The sequence below is a fragment of the Amia ocellicauda genome, chromosome 1 (genome assembly GCF_036373705.1).
Source record: "Amia ocellicauda isolate fAmiCal2 chromosome 1, fAmiCal2.hap1, whole genome shotgun sequence".
NCBI lineage: Eukaryota > Metazoa > Chordata > Actinopteri > Amiiformes > Amiidae > Amia > Amia ocellicauda.
In genome coordinates, this window is record NC_089850.1 from 20,536,040 (window position 1) to 20,555,788 (window position 19,749).

Consider the following 19,749-nt stretch of genomic DNA (forward strand, 5'->3'; position numbering starts at 1 on the left):
GGACTCTACTGGAGGGATGAACACCATTCTTCCACAAGATATTCTCTCATTTGGTGTTTTGATGATGTTGGTCAAGAGTGCTGTCTAACACGTCGGTCCAAAATCTCCCACAGGTGTTCAATTGGGTTGAGATCTGGTGACTGCAAAGGCCATAGCATATGATTCACATCATTTTCATACTCGTCACACCATTCATTCAGTGACCATCGTGCCCTGTGGATGGGGCGTTGTCATCCTGGAAGAGACCACTCCCATCAGGATAGAAATGTGTCACCATAGGATAAAGGTGATCACTCAGAATAACTTTGTCATGTTTTGCAGTGACCCTTCCCTCTAAGGGGACAAGTGGACCCAAACCATGCCAGGAAAATGCCCCCCACAGCATAACAGAGCCTCCGGACCCCCTCACTGAAGGGGTCAAGCAGTCAGGCCTGTGCCATTCTCTTGGTGTCCCACACATGCACTCGCCCACTTGTCCAGAACACGAGCCAGTTGAGCGTCTGTGTGACTGAAGATCCTGCCATTCGTGCCCCAATAATGACCCCTCATTTAACGTCACTTAGATCCTTTCCTCTTGCCATCTTTATCCAAAATCGAGCTCAACTGGGCCTGCTCAGCATTTGTATACATGCCACAGAGCATGATATGATGTTAATTGCTGAATTGTATCATTCAGTACACCCATTTGGAGGCATCTGCATTTGTTATGTTCTTCCACTCATTTATTCAGGTTTTTCCCTTTAATTTGTCAGCCGTCTGTATATAAAGCAATTGGTTGTTGCTGCAGCAGCAGCTCTGTGTACAGCATCTCACTACACATTCTCTAACTTAAAGCAAATATGTTTTAAATTAATGAAATTACTCTGGTTTTGTTTTATGAGCAATATACTAAAGGACTCACAGATACACACACACACTGCTGCTGTGAATCAGATTGATTTGTGTCCACACAGCAGCCTGGGAGGAGGGCCAGCAGAGTGCCAGTGAAATATTTCAGTGTCCTTGGACAGGCCGGGCTGATAGACACAGAGTGACTGATGAGATCTGTCAGTCTGTATTTATGGAATGATATAAACAGCAGGAGCCTGTGTCCTGCACTATTTCTATCTGACAGCGTCACACCATGGTCCTTATAATTTGTGTAGCTGGGTATGAAGTAATACCTTCTGGTAATGTGTTCATTTAATCAGCATAATGATATTATTATTGTTCATTGTTAATTACACCAGGCTGTTTTTCTTCTTCTTCTTCAAAACACTGATGCTGCAAGGAATGTGCAGAAGCCATATTCATATCTTGCCACAGGCTGAGGGAGATTTTAATGACACACATTTCTGCATGACTGGCACACCACCCTGTACACAGAGAGGAGAGTGAAACCTGGGTTATAAATCTCACTGTGTGAAACATTCCTTGTCGCACACTGCGGCTGACAAACCTCGACTGAATGTGTGTGTGTTTTAAGGATTTCTCTCTCTCTCTCTCTCCTCCACTCTCTCAATTACTTAACCGATCTACTTATCTGATCAATTAAGGTCTTTTACAGCAGATTGCTTGAAAGCCTGAATCTGACAACATTTCTGTACAGATCATGCGAAACAAACACACATCTGATGATTGTGTGGTTTTAAAATGCACATGTAACTGCAGTACTGCGATCCATCTAGGCAGGAGAACACAGCCTCACAGGGGAAATTAAACTGCCCCTCAGAGAGCAAGACACTGAGACAAAGGTTGAGGGGGATAGTCTGCATTAGCCAATCACAACACAGATGTATAAAAAAACAAAAATGAATCTGACAATAATCTGCTTGGCAAGAAAAACAGAAACCCCATGCTTGTGCCTCATATTGTGCTCCAAACATCCTCCCTACCCCCTGAGCACGGCCTGTGTTGAGTAACTTGTGGAAAAACATGTTTTTGTACAGATACATGAACTCCTTCACATTCTTGAACATGTTTATAAGAAAAATCCTTCCCTTGCTCACTGCTGTGCTTACATTGCACTGTATTCATAAAACATGAATGTCTTGTTAAATTTACTACAACTTTCTTAAAAGGTGTCTAAAATGACGCAAAATAAAAATGAGTGGTTCAATTTCCCTTTGACACTTCCCCACTTCCTTGCATTATTTTTTTTCATTTGGGAAAATCTTGAGTGTGACAGCTTTCCCCATTTGCTTTTAGACAAAATTAGTGGCTACAATAGGCTCCGGATTGAGAAAAAAGAAAAACACAAAACATCACCCTATAGAACAGCCTGACACTGCTGCTGTTGCCCTTGATGAGGCCCGTATGACCGTGGCGTGTTTTTGTTGCCCGTGGAGCGCTGTGTGTGCGGAATGCATAGAGAAGTAGTGGGAGTGAGCGGGGATGGGCGGTCTCAACCAATCACGGCTCCCTGGAGAATAGGGATCCCGGTCACATGTGTGGAGGACTATTGACCTTATGTGGGTTAATCCTGGGAATGGAATGAGAGGTTTCCAAACACAGGACTTTCACACAGTGTGTTCTGCAGGAGTACAGTACATTGTGTCCCAAAGAAGAAAACAAGCAAGCAAGCAAGCATGTTTTAGTGTGTGTGTGAGCATGTGTCAGTGTGTGTATGTGAGTGTGTGTGTGTCTTTGTGTGCACCCATGTGTGTGTGTCTATAGGTGTATTTAATTTTCCACGAAAGAGACAATCCTGCAGACCCTGCAATACAGAGTCGGCCCAGGGCCGGGAGCAGGAGGACGTGTGTGAACACAACACTGTGTGCGAGGAACAGGAAACTGTGTCATCAAAAGACACATCTGTCTGTGACCTTACAGTGGCTAGTTTCAGTCTGAGGTGGAGTCTCCACGGTCGACTCATGCTGTGACATTGTACCACACTGTGCTTCTCAGACAGGAGGTGGAGGGGGGTTGTGTGTTGTCTTGTGGTTTTATTTCCCTCCCTGCAGCTGTGTCTCAGCTCCCGTGTGCCTGAGGAGAAGTCAGGTATTAAAAGTAACTCCCAACGGTCGCTTTCACTGAGTGGAGGGTTGTGAAAAGTGGTCACAGTGGACACCAAGTCCCCAAATTCTTTCTCCTTACGATTATACAGGAAATCAAGAAGCCAAGTTAAGAAGATGGTACCCAATCTCAACACAAACTTGCTACTCTAGTGTTTCTGTATGTGAACAGAAAGCAGGGCAAAGCAGCTGACAACACTATCATTTTTTACTGCAAATTTGAGTTGCTTAATGTAAGGATATCCCCTTGTCCCACATTATTCAGGGAGGAAGGCATTCTGGGATTGCCTGTAGTAATACGAGCTTAAGGGAGGTGGTTCATAGTGGAGTGGCGCAATGAAACACTGTTATTTATCACCTTTTGTGATCCTTTCATAAACACTTAGGAGAGTTTCTGTAGCAGAACAAGTCACAACCGGCTCTGGAACAGTATGAAAACAGAGCCCACGGCCATTCATACAGCTAATATACCTGCAGAGCCGAGCAACTTGCTGTCAAGATAATGTGCACACACACACAATGCAAGCAGTAGGAATAACACACACTAACAGCACTATTACTAAACTTGTGTATGTGAAGAAAAAAATACAGCATTTCATATTTTTTATATGTTTTTTAAGCAGCCACTGTATTGTTTTATGTTGATTCAGCCCTCCAATGTGTTGCATTGTTTATTTATTTATGAGGCATGTGTGGCCCCTGTCTGTAAGCAGAGCAACACAGTAAGAGACCGGGAATGAATGAAGAGGATTTAGAAAATCTTACTATAAACAATACGTAGAGAACGGCTTATTAGATTAACTTGACAGGCCCGTTGCGTCACTTCGCAGACAGCTGGGTACTGGGCTGTGGTTCAGCTTACGCCTCAGTAGAGGAGAGGATCGTTAAACATCAAAAAGAGAAAAGTTTGCAGGTGCCATGAAGTGGTCCCACCCTTTTGTACGGTACCTGCCTTGGGGCTTTAATATTTACAGTGTTCTGTGGTTCATGGTGCGCTGTGTGAAACTGGGAAGACTTTTGATTGAGGTGATGGGGTGTAGGAGAACTTGGGAGTGGTCTTTTGGCGGAGCGGGTTTGGGCGTGGAGCTGTGTGGGTCGGAGCGCTTGGCAAAGAGCTGAAGGTAATGCAGCCGTGTCCTAACAGAGCAGTGATATTTTGGGCAACATGCTCAGTAAATGGTCAATGCCAGGCCCTCACATCACAAAACTGGTGCGGAAAGTCAATTTCAACTACATCACTCCCATTGATTGCACATCAACGCTGAAATATTCGTGCCACCACCAGATGACTAGTGACATGAGTCAGATCACCTGATGCCATATAAGGATCATAAACAACTTTAAGAAGAACTGGAAAAGCCCACAGAAATAGTTACATGTAAACATGAAGAGCTTTTGGTTATAAGAGTCGGTTGTGTTATTGTCAGATAGTCTTCTGACAGGAATGCCTCCGAATCTGATTTCATTGTGCCATTCTGTCTGCACTTCCCTCAGTCCCCGTCAGACAGGGAACAGGCAGCTCCTGCTGGTTTGTGTTTTTAAGCAATAACACCTCGGAAAGTCTGAGGCAGAGGCCACGTCCAACAGTATTTTCAGTGTCATTAAAACAAAACTAAACAAGATAAGCCTATATGTGATTTTGTGATTATGAGAGCACTCAGACTGTGAAGGATATTTTTTTACCTTAAAAGTTTTAGATGGTAAACATCAAACAGCAACAAAAATTGTGCACTGTGTGTGTGTGTTTGCTTTATAAAGAACTGAATCTTTCAGTTTCAGTCCTTGGGAAGGCTTCTTGGGTTTAGCTGCTTCTCTGAAGTTAAAGAGGGTTCTGTAGAGAGACCTCCATTGTAGGTTGTCAGTGAATTGGCATACTGCTGAAATACCATACAGTTATCACCAGTTGTGCCTGTTCTCAGCTTACAGTCACTGAGACAGAATCTAGGTCACAGGTCACTGTTTCTAGTCTATTGGAAAAATCTGCTGTGTTGGCAGAACAATGTTTTGTGTTGTTCAATATTAATGTTAGCTGCTGGAAGTAAAAAAATGTTTGTTATTAGTGCTGTGTGTGTGTACATGTGTTTGAAGGGGGCTGTGGTCAACAGGCTTCCAGAATATATGGGGTTAAATTTATTCAAGGGTTATGAATTTTCTCTCATGGGGGCCCATGTGACCGAGAAGTGCAAGTAATCCTCCAGATACACACACATGCATACACACACAGCTCGTCAGAGATCGGTTTTCACACCTCTGGTAAACATTTGACCCTGCTCCTCAGCCACTATGTGACAGGCCTCCTCGCTCTTTCATAATCACCGGCTCCAAAAATGATATGCAAGCGGATCTGCAATCCACTAAACAAACCTTTCCCTGGTGAAGCGCACGCCCCGGCGGGCCCCGGCACGCCCCCCACAGTCCTTCATCTGTGCGGTCTACAGTTCTGTGGGGAACAGGAGCCCTGAAACCATGTGGCTCGAGTAGGGAACGTGAGCCTGTCCATCAAAGGAAGGACAGCAGGTGGACGTACACGTGGGAACTGATGCATGCTGCCAGATTGTGCTGGATGAGCCCACAAAATAACGAAGCTATGTACACTGTGAATTATTTTTCAGATGTGTGGGTACAAAGACCGTTCACAAGTACAGAGGGAGATGCCTGCCACACACTGCTGCCCTCCCAGGCTCCCACCCTCCTCTCCCTGTCCCATGGTAGGGTAAACCAGCTGCTGGCTATTCAGAGCCTGGTTTGTGACACACTGGTTCCCGTTCGATGAAACCTCCCTCCCTTAACCTCCCTGTGTCCTAACAGGCCGCCACCAGTGGAGAAGCCAACAGAGACACACACAGAAAAGAAAAATGAACTTTACCCAAGACCATGTAGCCTCGCCTTCTTCCAGTTCCTTCAGTTGGTCTCCCAGTATCGTGGCTCCTTTGTCTTTGTCAACGACCACATCCATATGCCCTGGAAGATTGGGACTTTTCCCCTCGCAGACAGACCTCATGTGTCCGTTTCAGCTGAGCAAGGAGAGACTTTGAGCATGCCCCCGTTGCGTAGATGTTTTCTTCCCTGCTAATTTTACCTGAACCTGTTCGAGGAAATGGAGTTCCAAGCCGTAACCTGAGAGGGCCAAGATGTCTCCCCGGCCCCCGTGCTCCTCCTGACTCCTCAGACATCTCGGGGAAGTCACGAGCCTCACTACAGGGACACAGAGCCCTGAGAAAGGCAACAGGTCCAGTGTCACGTCAGGGAGAAATGGACAGAGAAAAAGATGGAGGGAAGCAGATAGAGAAAAACCTGATTGGGCCTCTTTTGAAGAAAGAAACATGGTTTCAGTTCAGCATGCTGCAGACCCTCTGTCAGAGCTAGGTAATCTTCTCCACTGGAAAGGCAATGATTCAGTTTGGTAATAGTACTTTGTATGTTTGTTGTTTTTTTTGTACAGAAGGCACAGCACTAGAATGGGTCTGATATGCATCGTTTTGACAGAAGACCTCCAGGTTCTGGAAAAGAGAAGCTTTTGAATAAGCTTAAAATATCTCTCTAGGTTATAATATTATAACACCTGAACCTGTTGAATGTTTTCTGTAATGTTTGCCTAACCATTTTGGAAACTGGGAAATTGCAGCTTATTTATGATGCCTTCCTGTTTCTCTCCTGCAACTGGTTAGTTGATTCCCAGAGATGTCAACAAGCTCATCTGCGAGTCTGTGAATCCTGCCCACATTCGGGCCACACTAGACTAAATATACCTCACAGAGCAGTGCAGTATAAAGCAGTTAAGCACAGAGCAGTGCAGTATAGTGCAGTAAAGCAGAGAGGTGCAGTAGAGTTCATTAAAGCACAGTGAGGTGTAGTACAGTGCTGTAAAGCACAGAGAGGTGCCATATAGTGCACTATGGGGGTGGGTGGGTAGTGATGGATCTCTCTCTCTCTCGTGCTTCGTAAACAGTCTCAGCTTACAGAGGCCTGGAGTCCAGTCCTTTACTGCATCACAGATCTGTGTCTCGCCAGCCAATCCGCGCTCTGCATTTCTAAGATATGCTTCCGAGTTTATTTTGGGATCAGGAAGTTCATAACTGCATACCTGAACAACATCAACAATAACAAACAGTCTCGGCATAACCTTTATTGGGCCCAGAACCCTCTGCTCACACCTCTTATGGAACAGCTGTGAAAGGTGGTTCCAATGGAGGCGTGACTGAAATAGACAATGATCGGCACCTGCGTATTTGATTCCCATTCTGTATAGCAGTGGTAGCTGGCAAGTAAGAGACTTGGATACATTATTTTCATTGACCGCTGATTATCCTTTTGATTTATGCATATTTTGGCATTTGAGTTTTCTAATTTTGTCAGTTCTGCACGCTGTAATAATTGCTGTAGTATTTAAACTGAGGCATTCACAACAAAGAGCTTACTTACTGTGGCTTTTAAATCACCTCTATAGTTTAAGTGTATATATATATATATATATATATACACACACACCATATACATAGGACTGTTTTTGTCTTCATATTTTATTTAATTTGTATTCTTAATGTTTCTGTTTACTTGGTCATTCATTTGCTTCAATGATCTCTGGCGCCCTCTAGAGTCCACTGCTGATACACCGAGGGCTGTACCTGTAGATTTATTTACAAGAGTAAATGATTCTTAATATTGACTTAATCTACAGTGAGGGAAAAAAGTATTTGATCCCCTGCTGATTTTGTACTTTTGCCCACTGACAAAGAATGATCATCTATAATGTTAATGGTAGGTGTATTTTAACAGTGAGAGACAGAATAACAAAAAAATCCAGAAAAAACGCATTTCAAAAAAGTTATAAATTGATTTGCATGTTAATGAGGGAAATAAGTATTTGATCCCCTATCAATCAGCAAGATTTCTGGCTCCCAGGTGTCTTTTATACAGGTAACGAGCTGAGATTAGGAGCACTCTCTTAAAGGGAGTGCTCCTAATCTCAGCTCGTTACCTGTATAAAAGACACCTGTCCACAGAAGCAATCAATCAATCAGATTCCAAACTCTCCACCATAGCCAAGACCAAAGAGCTGTCCAAGGATGTCAGGGACAAGATTGTAGACCTACACAAGGCTGGAATGGGCTACAAGACCATCGCCAAGCAGCTTGGTGAGAAGGTGACAACAGTTGGTGCGATTATTCGCAAATGGAAGAAACACAAAATAACTGTCAGTCTCCCTCGGTCTGGGGCTCCATGCAAGATCTCACCTCGTGGAGTTTCAATGATCATGAGAACGGTGAGGAATCAGCCCAGAACTACACGGGAGGATCTTGTTAATGATCTCAAGGCAGCTGGGACCATAGTCACCAAGAAAACAATTGGTAACACACTACGCCGTGAAGGACTGAAATCCTGCAGCGCCCGCAAGGTCCCCCTGCTCAAGAAAGCACATGTACAGGCCCGTCTGAAGTTTGCCAATGAACATCTGAATGATTCAGAGGAGAACTGGGTGAAAGTGTTGTGGTCAGATGAGACCAAAATCGAGCTCTTTGGCATCAACTCAACTCGCCGTGTTTGGAGGAGGAGGAATGACCCCAAGAACACCATCCCCACCATCAAACATGGAGGTGGAAACATTATGCTTTGGGGGTGTTTTTCTGCTAAGGGGACAGGACAACTGCACCTCATCAAAGGGACGATGGACGGGGCCATGTACCGTCAAATCTTGGGTGAGAACCTCCTTCCCTCAGCCAGGGCATTGAAAATGGGTCGTGGATGGGTATTCCAGCATGACAATGACCCAAAACACACAGCCAAGGCAACAAAGGAGTGGCTGAAGAAGAAGCACATTAAGGTCCTGGAGTGGCCTAGCCAGTCTCCAGACCTTAATCCCATGGAAAATCTGTGGAGGGAGCTGAAGGTTCGAGTTGCCAAACGTCAGCCTCGAAACCTTAATGACTTGCAGAGGATCTGCAAAGAGGAGTGGGACAAAATCCCTCCTGAGATGTGTGCAAACCTGGTGGCCAACTACAAGAAACGTCTGACCTCTGTGATTGCCAACAAGGGTTTTGCCACCAAGTACTAAGTCGAAGGGGTCAAATACTTATTTCCCTCATTAACATGCAAATCAATTTATAACTTTTTTGAAATGCGTTTTTCTGGATTTTTTTGTTGTTATTCTATCTCTCACTGTTAAAATACACCTACCATTAATATTATAGACTGATCATTTCTTTATCAGTGGGCAAACGTACAAAATCAGCAGGGGATCAAATACTTTTTTCCCCTCACTGTACTAGTTTGTCTAATTGTTCCATTCAGATAAACACTTACTACTCCTTCAGTTCTTGCACATTCCAGACCTAGAACAGTTATTCACCACAATATCTAGTACTTTGCTTGTACTTTTTGTAAGGAAGTGATCAATAATTATTGATTTAAAATCAATTGAAAACAGCACAATTGATTATATGTACCTCAGAAGCGCCTGAGAAGTACCTCATTACAGTACGTGGTTCAATAATAGTAGTGTATGTAGGCTACACTGTCTCTGAGTATCAGTCATTAGCGTGTATCAGTCAGTCATTAGCGTGTCACAAGCGACAGGGGTCCAGGTAGGCGTCAAGAGTGCAGTCTTTGGCCCATTTACTGGTCTGTGTGGATGTGTTTGTGTGTATACTATACTTTACCATATTTTTGACACATTTCACTTGACCACATTATACCACGTTTTTAGCTTGGTACACTGTACCATGATTTTACCACAATTTGTATAATTACATTTGCATGACTTGTGTAATTTACATACTATCACTGATGTATACTACTGCTAGCCTTAATTATACTACTACTACTTGGAGTTCAACCTATTACTGATATTAACCTGCAAACTACCATAGAAATAATATGCATCCAACAATATATTATGCAAAAAGTACCATCACATGCAGACAAAGAGTTAATTCTGTTTTGCTTTATGACCACCCAGCACCACTGTTCTAGTTCAGTTCCTCATTATAACTAATTGACTGACCCACTGATTACTGCAGCACAATATTAGATACAACGTAAAACCATGGTAAGCCATGGAAACACATTTGCATAGATTTCAAAGTTAATGAAAGATAATGAAGATACGACTTCAAAGTTGGGGTTCAAATCCCGGGTGGTACAGTGCTGTTGTACCCTTGAGCAAGGTACATCACTTAGATTGCTGCAGTAAAATACCCAGCTATATAAATGGGTACAAACGTAAATCGCCCTGGATAAGAGCGTCAGCTAAATGACAAAAATAATAATAATAATAATAATACTGTAAAAGACATTTGTTTTAATATTATTTCTGCATGTAGTTGAGAAGTGTAGAAGCAACAAGTTGGTTTGAAAAAATACATCAGTGGCTACTCACAAAAATGACATCTGGACAGAGATAAGTACTTTTGACAAAACACAAAAATAATTTCCACATTTTACAATTGAAATATTTCCCAATATACAAATATATCACTTTTCTAGGAAAACATATTTGACAATATGAAGAAAAGAAAGAAAAAGTGGTCCTCTAAAAAAATATCTTTGTGCAAAACATTTTCTCCAAAATACTTTTTTTTGGTTAAACACCCATTTCTAACATACAGTAGCAATGTTTGGTTCGTTGTATTTATGTATATCAGACACAGAAGCTTCACCCATGTTCCCAACTATTTTGAGTTTATTGCTTTACAAACTCAGAGCTTTGGGTGATTGTGAATAATTCAAACAAATATATTATTCAGTTTCCAAACATCAGTTTTAACCCCCTGCAAAACACCAGGAATACAATTTTGTCCTTTTCATGTAAACTGACCTAGCCGCTAAAAGCAAATTACACATTTTTGAAATGAAGCAAAAAGCCTCAACTTTAATTATATATATATACACCGATCAGCCATAACATTATGACCATCTGCCTAATATTGTGTAGGTCCCCCTTTTGCCGCCAAAACAGCCCTGACCTGTCGAGGCATGGACTCCACTAGACCTCTGAAGGTGTGCTGTGGTATCTGGCACCAAGACGTTAGCAGCAGATCCTTTAAGTCCTGTAAGTTGCGAGGTGGGGCCTCCATGGATCGGACTTGTTTGTCCAGCACATCCCACAGATGCTCGATTGGATTGAGATCTGGGGAATTTGGAGGCCAAATTAACACCTTGAACTCGTGATTCATCAGACCAGGCCACCTTCTTCCATTGCTCCATGGTCCAGTTCTGATGCTCACGTGCCCATTGTAGGCGCTTTCTGCAGTGGACAGGGGTCAGCATGGGCACCCTGACTAGTCTGCGGCTACGCAGCCCCATACGCAACAAACTGCAATGCACTGTGTGTTCTGACACCTTTCTATCAGAACCAGCATTCACTTTTTCAGCAATTTGAGCTACAGTAGCTCGTCTGTTGGATCAGACCACACGGACCAGCCTTCGCTTCCCACGTGCATCAATGAGTCTTGGCCGCCCATGACCCTGTCGCCGGTTCACCGCTTTTCCTTCCTTGGACCACTTTTGATAGGTACTGACCACTGCAGACCGGGAACACCCCACAAGAGCTGCAGTTTTGGAGATGCTCTGACCCAGTCGTATAGCCATCACAATTTGGCCCTCGTCAAAGTCGCTCAGATCCTTACGCTGCCCATTTTTCCTGCTTCTAACACATGAACTTTGAGGACAAAATGTTCACTTGCTGCCTAATATATCCCACCCACTGACAGGTGCCATGATAACGAAATTATCAGTGTTATTCACTTCACCTGTCAGTGGTCATAATGTTATGGCTGATTGGTGTATATAATAACAATATTCTGCTGAGTGGAAACTTTTCTACAGTACTATATATGACTGGGACGTGGTACTACCAGTAAACACTGTGGATTTCCATCAATATGAGGGAATGAAAACACTTCAGCGTAATGAGGTCCTTTGGTGCAGATATGTGAAAGCTGCTCGGGGGAACATGGGCGTTTATCATCAGACTCAGTCATGCGTCACAGGGACTGTACCTGCCTGGACGCTGGGCAGCTCTAAGCATTCGGTGTCTCCCTGATGAATAAATAATTCTAAACTAAGTCACTGAGACGCTCAGTACGTCCGGCAAAGCCACATCGCTGTCATTGGTTAAACAGGCAGACTAGGACAGGAGCTGGTGTATGTGCAGAAGCAGGAAAAGGCTAAATGCAACATCAGTAATTATAATGATTAAAGTACCTACTACACAAATAAATCATGTTTTTCTTTAAAAATCGATAACCTTTAAAACACTATGTAACCATGCACATTAAGATTACAACATCATGAAAGTGAAAATATCATTAAGACACATCACAGCACATCTGCATTTAAAATACAAGACCACTCGTCTGTCTTCCACTGTTCATGGGGAAATAATGGGACTTTGGTTAGGTCAGGTTTCTTTTCTTTGGCACATCATCCTCGTATTAAAAGGCTCGTTGATGTCTTGTTGATGAGGTTGGTCTTCAGTAACGCATTTGTTGCACATAACACTTCAAAACAAAAATCTAATCCAAGGCCACAGACCATAAACTGAACAAGCCGTGTGATTGCTAGTGAAAATAATCTCTTATTTGCCACGTTACAGGATAAAAACTTAGTTCCACCAATGTTAAATGCTCTAGTTATTCCATGCCAGGAGTTATGTACACATGTTTCCCGGTGGCCACAACTGTAAATAAATTAAACCAGTGGGAAATCATCCCAGCAGGGTTAAAGCGAAGAGCTGAGGGATTTCCTGAAGTGCCTTATTCAGGACTGAGTGTTTGGTGTGTCCCGTCACACATCGGGCTCCTGCTGCACACACTGCTGATCCACGGCATGAAACCTTCCCTCTTACAGGAGCCGAGAGGTCAGAGACTCTGAAGACGTGTTCACTTTAACACACCATGTGGTTCAATGCTTCAGTTACAATTCATACGGTATGCACAGGAAATTAAAAATATTTAAAAAGTGGCATAAACAACATAAAAATAATCTCCCCTTGACTTATTTAGTGCAGTTTCATTTGTCCTTCTTTCCCTCTTGAGTATGTGTGTTTGCATGTATGCGTGTGTGTATGCAGCTCACACGTGCTTCCCGGTCAGAAAGAACAGGGGCTTGTCCTCCCTGCAGTTGGCCGTCTGGAACTCGTCCCGCAGTCTGAACCTCCACTCCTCCTCCAGCTCCAGTCTCCCCACCGTCTGCCGCAGCGAGTTCCTGTCCTGGCAGATGACACACAGCGTGGCTCCTGTGGAGAGAGAAAGGGCACGGCTGCTGAGGGTCCAGATCTGTCTGCCATTGGGCACCAGGTTCACCACAGGTTCTGTGCTTTTTCTGGGTCTTTACCACAGTCCCACAATCCCACATAGGAGATGAATTCAACATTTGCCTCACATGTGCGTCACTAAACTGATCCGGAGCACAACATTGTCTCAGGCATGTTTAATTTAGCAGACCCTTTCTTCTCAAGGTCTAGTGCAGGAAAGTACAGGGAACACATGTTGAATCTATAGGCAAACTACATACTATATAAGTCAATATTAAGAATCATTAAGAATCATGACTTATCCGTGTTGAACAGGTACCTGGTTAAGTGTGTTTAGGTTAGGCTGGAGAGGAGCTAGGGTTCTGTTTACGGTTTCTTGTTTTCTGCACGGCACACTGTAAAATAAACCTCACTGTGCACTGTAACCCAGCCTCTCTGTTCCTAAGTTTATATATAGCTTAATACATGGCTCAAAAAAATTAAGGGAACACGTAATCATCACAGTATAACACCAAATCAATTAAACTTCAGGGATATCAATCTGTCCAGTTAGGAAGCCTAAGCGATTGTGAATCAATGTCACTTGTTTTGGTGCAAATGAAAGTGACAACAGGTGCACTGGAAAGGCAACAGCAAGACAACCCCCAAAAAGGAATGGCTTTGCAGGTGGTGGCCACAGACAATTGCTCTCTCTTTATCCTTCCTGACTGATTCTTCTCTAGTTTTGCATTTTGCTCGTGTCCTTGTCACTACTGGTAGCATGAGGTGGTACCTGCAGCCCATTCAGGTTGCACAGGCAGTCCAGCTCCTCCAGGATGGCACATCCATACGTGCCGTCGCAAGAAGGTTTGCTGTGTCTCCCAGTACAGTCTCAAGAGCATGGAGGAGATACCAAGAGATGGGCCGTTACACGAGGAGAGCTGGACAGGGCCGTAGAAGGGCATCAACCCAGCAGCAGGACTGGTATCTGCTCCTTTGTGCAAGGAGGAACAGGACGAGCACTGCCAGAGCCCTACAAAATGACCTCCAGCAGGCTACTGGTGTGCATGTTTCTGACCAAACTGTCAGAAACAGACTCCATGAGGGTGGCATGAGGGCCCGACGTCCTCTGGTGGGACCTGTGCTCACAGCCCAGCACCGTGCAGCTCGATTGGCATTCGCCAGAGAACAACTTCAAAACTTCACAGATGAGAGCGGGTTCACACTGAGCACATGTGACAGGCGTGACAGAGTCTGGAGATGCCATGGTGAACGTTATGCTGCCTGCAACATCATCCAGCATGACCGGTTTGGCGGTGGGTCAGTGATGGTCTGGGGAGGCATATCCTTGGAGGGTCGCACAGACCTCCACGTGCTAGCCAACGGTACCCTGACTGCTGTTAGGTACCGGGATGAAATCCTCAGACCCATCGTCAGACCTTACGCTGGTGCAGTGGGCCCTGGGTTCCTCCTGGTGCCGCCAAGTAGCGCCACAGACTGTCCAGGAGCTCACTGATGCCCTGATCCAGGTCTGGGAGGAGATCCCCCAGGACACCATCCGCAGTCTCATCAGGTGCATGCCCAGACATTGTCCGGAGTGCATACAGGCATGTGGGGGCCATACACACTGCTGAGTTGCCGTGATGAAATTCACGCAAGTTGGAACAGCCTGTGTTTTCAATTGTTTTACGTCATTTTGTTCTCAACAAATTACACAATGTACAGTTAAGATTTTGATCTTTAATACATTTCATTCATCGAGATCCGATGTGTGATTTAAGTGTTCCCTTAATTTTTTTGAGCAGTGTATATAGTTTGAGGGGCGGCCGGGGCTCCTGTACCTTTCAGGAAGTGGAAGCTCTTGATGAAGCCGGCGGTGACGAAGGAGTCGCAGCCGTACAGCAGCAACCCGCTGAACAGCATCCCGGCCGAGCCCACGTTCACTGAGTGAGGCCGAGAGCTGACGTAGCACACAGTCACCTGCAACACACAGCACACACTCAGACAGCACTCAGCACACATTCAGACAGACCAACACTCACAACACACACAGCATACTGTTACCTGAAACACATTTCTACAAAAGTGAATCCTGATCAAAATGATCATTTTGCTAACCGATGTCCCCAACAGAAGTCAGGGATTTATCTGCCTGACTGGCTGTCTATAATTCACCAAAAGCATTAAACATGTCAGTGTAACATCAAGCTATAAAGCGTTGCCACATTTGCTGTTTCTGTTGCTGGTGGCTATAGAGGCATGCCTCACAGATACACTATGTCCGAGTGGCTTTGGGTGGGCTTTGGCAGAGAGCTGTACCTCAGGCCCCAGGTTGAGGTAGCAGTCCACAGACAGCACCGGGTGTCCATGGTTCGTCAGGGACAGGGGGAAGAGCCGCTGGCCGCTGTGCTGCAAGTACTTCTCCAGGAGGAGCTGGGGCGGTGCAGACAGGAAGGTGTGCTTACTGTCAGGGGCACAGGTGTACTGGGAGGCTGGCACCGTGGTGGGCACGTCCGTCACCTGTCAGGAACCCACGCAAACACACACGGACAAACAGAGACGCACAGACACACACTCAGAATTAACTACTGATGAGGAACAAGTGGATGAGTGGATACAGTGTTTACTGATTCAAATGAACACAACTCAATTAATTGCTTCTTTCGTTTTATTATTTTGTACTACTTTAATGGTTTACTGCTACTGATTACTGAAGCGAAAATACACCTCTGGATTTCACATGAATAACCAAATAAAGGCTGAAGGAGGCACTGAGAGGCACAACGCCCATCAGAGGGAAGGAAGACTTCTTAGAATTTTTGATGTTTCAACAAGAAAATAAAATATATATTTTCCATGACAAACAACTTGACTAATATTATGTTTTTTGGAAGTTTAAAAGTAAACCACATCACTGGTGGACATTTTTGCCCTGTTCTGTAAAACAAAACTGCGGGCCCTCTGATTGGCTGACGAAGGGGCAGGTGTCAGGCAAGGTTTCACTGATTGGCTGACCTTTGACTTGATGATGAAGGTGCGATGGCCCCCGATGGGGATCTGTTTCTTCATCACGCTGAAGGAGTTGAAGCGGCAGAGCAGCAGCCCGGCACTGTGCGCCCGCAGGTTGAAGTCAACGTCATCGCAGGTGAACCTGGGGGAGGAGGACGGCCGAGGGACACCGGTGGTTAAACTAAGACGAACAACGCAGTAATTACTGAGAAAGGGAAGTAAACTATACATTTTCTATTTTTATTTTCCTCAGTTTTCACCATTTCATGTTAATTCTTATTTGCAAATCAGTGTCCAGTGTCCAGTGCTGCCCCACCTGTGCTGGTTGTACTGGACGTTCTGTGTGAGGTCGACATTCAGCAGGACGAGGTCGTGCAGGTGGCAGCGTGAGAAGGGCTCTCTGCACTGTGCCGCCCCTCCCCGGCTCGACCACTTCCTCATCCCACACAGCCCGTACTGCGCCACCCCAGGGGTGGCCTCCATGTGCTGCAGCACCCGCTTCAGAGACACATTCCTCTCCGAGAGCATGGGGGCACTGCAGGGAAACACCGGAGTTCAGCGACACACATAATAATAATGATAATAACAATCCCAGTGCAGAGTGATAGTAGGAAGAGTAGGATTCACAACAGAGAGAGAAAGAGGAGGGTACAAGCGAGTACAGAGACCTGTTGCCGTCTGCGCTGGTGCTGGAGTGCACAGCGTTCCACATCACACACGAGTCGTCCGCCAGCACGATGAAAGGCCACACCTCCTGTGGTCGCACGCCCAGCTCCGCCTGCCGGTGCCGCTCAAGCTCCAGGTTGTGGTAGGACAGCTCCTTGATCAGAAAGTGAGCCGCACCTGCAAAACCATGGCGGAGTTACTGAGCAGCAAGGATAGACAGAACTGTACTGTGTCTGTGTCTTTGGTCAGGTGTGCCACCTACCCACACCAGCCCCATTGAAAATAGTGGGCAGGACCAGCATGATGTGGTTGGGCCAGTATTTCTTGTAGACGGCCATCTCGTACTCCTTAACTACCAGGACGTGCAGGTGGCTGGCTCCGTCCATGGCATGGTACAGATTGAACAGGCCATGCTCGTGGCGCCCGGTGGTCGGGGTAAAAATCGGGCTTTTGATGCCATCGGGATTCTGACATGGAAACAGGAAGCACAGGCTATAATATCTCAGCCTCCATAAGGGATGACAGTGACGGTGGTGGTTACGAATACTGCTGTGATTAAACATACCCTGCTGGAGGTGAGAGGCAGACGCATACTCTCCAGCTGGCCCCCTGGCTGGCTGAAGGCAAAGTAATGCTCCTTGGACTTGGGGATGATGAAGTACAGCTGGATCTCCTCTCCCAGCATCAGGTACGAGAAGGTGAAGGCGTGCAGAGTGGACTCGTACAGCTGCATCCCAGCGCAATGGCAAACAAGCACACAAACAGCAATTGTGAGACTGAGGGCCTCCCAGACATTGTTTAAAGTCACTGCACTGTGGGTCTTGTGTCGTTTTGCTCACTCCAGTCACAAAGTAAGATGCAAACCAGTTCACACTGAAGCAGAAATGCTTTTTAAAACACAGCATATCTACATTATAAACACTGAAGTGGTGTAGAACTGCTATCAAGTAAACATATCAAACCATAAGGTGCTGCTAAGAGCACTCCGGGGAAGGTCTGTCTCACCTGAAAGCGGGGGTTGAAGCCCATGTACTGGTGGCACTGCTCACAGTGATGGTAGGAGTTGTAGGCTGCGTACTTAGACAGTTTGATTCTGGTTGTGCGACGGCGCAAGTAAACGTCATCCTGCTTCCTGGAGCTTCCTGGAAGGCAAATACACCTCAACTCAGTAAAGAGTCTCACCTCGAAATCAACAAGGATAACTCAGTATGTGGCTATGTAGGCACTCTGAAGCCGTGTGAAGGGCCACAGAGAGTGCAACACGAAAACAATGAGAAAAAGAATTGATAACTTGGCATGTTTTCTCAACCAAGATCCAGGTCAGCACTTTGTCCGTCGAGGGTCTTTATCAGAACAGACTCGCACATGTCAACCTCTCCTAAACAGCAAACCATCCTGTGCCCAAGGTTACCATCTGAGGAGAGCTGCATGAAGAACATGGTTACAAACACAACAGGCTCCTCTTACCGTGTTGGTCTTCCTACCTTTCTTTCTTTCCTTCCTTCATTTTCTTAAGTTTCAGTCTTGACTAACCTTCATTGCTGAATGCAAACCCTGGGGAGAAAACAGGGCTGATGTCATCGTACTTGGGGTCGTGCACTGTGTAGTCGAAGGGCATGGACTCAAGGATGTCAGCAGCCGGCCAGGCTGCCCCCTGGGGGTGATACTGCTCAGACCCCTCCTGCACACCTGGGAGGAACAAGAGAACAAAGCAAAGATGCAATGTAATTCACTTCCAGTCTCCAGAACAGGGTTTTCCTATCTCTCTGCTTGGTCCCTTCATCACCAAACTCTGTATGGAAGACCGGCGCATGGTATTGCCTGCTGGGAGAGGATGTGCCTTTTGCAGAAGACTGCCAGGAGTGTCTCAGACAAACTTGTTGAACTCTCTGAATTTGGCTTGGAGATTTTCTCCTAACATGTTTTCCTGGATCTCAGGGAAAAGAGAATCACTGAAGAATGTGCCTGTGAAATGGAGTTTTGTTGAGGCCAAATGAAACAATTCCTCTTTTTTCCCCATTTTGTTCCAGTCTTTCTATTGGGAAATCCGAAACAGCTATAAACAGGAATCAAATAAATATCACCCAGTTACACATCTACATACATAATAAACATACCAGCACCTCCATCACCCATCCCACCCAAAGTAATTATTGGTTAATTAAAAAACTAACTATAGATCTAGGAATACATTAAATGCCAGTACAGCGTTTACTCACTGAAGTTAATATCCTCTTCATCATAGATATCTATCTCCATGAGGCGAATTAGCATCCGGGACAAGATTCCTAAAAACTGCATGTAAGCTCCTGTCTTTCCTACCTGTCAAACAAGATTCAAACACACAGAAACAAAGACATCCTTTGAGGTGCAAGAAATCATATTAGATGTTTTTCAATAAGGAAAAATAAGAAGCTGGGTGCAAAGGTATTCCCAAAACCTCATTCAAGTCACTTAAAAGGGTTTACATCAATTGTATCTTGTATCTCTGTATCACTAAATTAATAATCCTGTCACTGCAAGAAACATGCTAATAACAGCATTGGTCTCCTGTGCATTTTACATAAGTGTGTCAATGATGCCAGCCCCTGGTCTAGAAAGTCATTTAAGAGCTTTCCTTTCTAAGAGCTTTCATCTCCAGAGCAAAGCGTATTTCTATTTAAAAAACATCTATAAATTAAATGCAGATATAAGGGAGAGAGGAATGGTTGAAACCTAAAATGTTGAAATCTCTCTTGACACACAACGTCTTTCCACGTTGGTTTATTTTCCTGCCAGCGTTTGCTTAATCAGCTTTGGGTTACACCTTGTCACCGGTATGAATACATCTGGAGGCTGCCGTATCTGTAA

The 19,749-nt window shown here is 44.9% G+C and overlaps 2 protein-coding genes across 5 annotated transcripts in view; both read right to left on the bottom strand.

The window, feature by feature from the left end:
* lpin1a (lipin 1a) overlaps positions 1 to 6,048 on the bottom strand; it is a 33,131-nt gene extending 27,083 nt beyond the window's left edge. For 2 of the 3 annotated variants that reach the window (XM_066698182.1, XM_066698173.1), the window contains exon 1: positions 5,860 to 6,047. In XM_066698182.1, coding sequence (XP_066554279.1) covers positions 5,860 to 5,994 — 135 coding nt within the window. In that variant the 5' untranslated portion in view covers positions 5,995 to 6,047. Of the gene's footprint in view, positions 1 to 5,859 lie in introns of all 3 variants that reach the window. The other variant, XM_066698192.1, reaches the window with a different exon arrangement.
* Positions 6,049 to 10,270: 4,222 nt separating this feature from the next.
* greb1 (growth regulating estrogen receptor binding 1) overlaps positions 10,271 to 19,749 on the bottom strand; it is a 34,881-nt gene continuing 25,402 nt past the window's right edge. For both annotated transcript variants that reach the window (XM_066698241.1, XM_066698231.1), the window contains exons 23-33: positions 19,119 to 19,221; positions 18,433 to 18,588; positions 17,905 to 18,041; positions 17,465 to 17,626; positions 17,162 to 17,366; positions 16,902 to 17,076; positions 16,550 to 16,768; positions 16,240 to 16,375; positions 15,544 to 15,744; positions 15,066 to 15,204; positions 10,271 to 13,227 (exon numbers count right to left, since the gene is read on the bottom strand). In XM_066698241.1, coding sequence (XP_066554338.1) covers positions 13,064 to 13,227; positions 15,066 to 15,204; positions 15,544 to 15,744; positions 16,240 to 16,375; positions 16,550 to 16,768; positions 16,902 to 17,076; positions 17,162 to 17,366; positions 17,465 to 17,626; positions 17,905 to 18,041; positions 18,433 to 18,588; positions 19,119 to 19,221 — 1,797 coding nt within the window. In that variant the 3' untranslated portion in view covers positions 10,271 to 13,063. The remainder of the gene's footprint in view (positions 13,228 to 15,065; positions 15,205 to 15,543; positions 15,745 to 16,239; positions 16,376 to 16,549; positions 16,769 to 16,901; positions 17,077 to 17,161; positions 17,367 to 17,464; positions 17,627 to 17,904; positions 18,042 to 18,432; positions 18,589 to 19,118; positions 19,222 to 19,749) is intronic.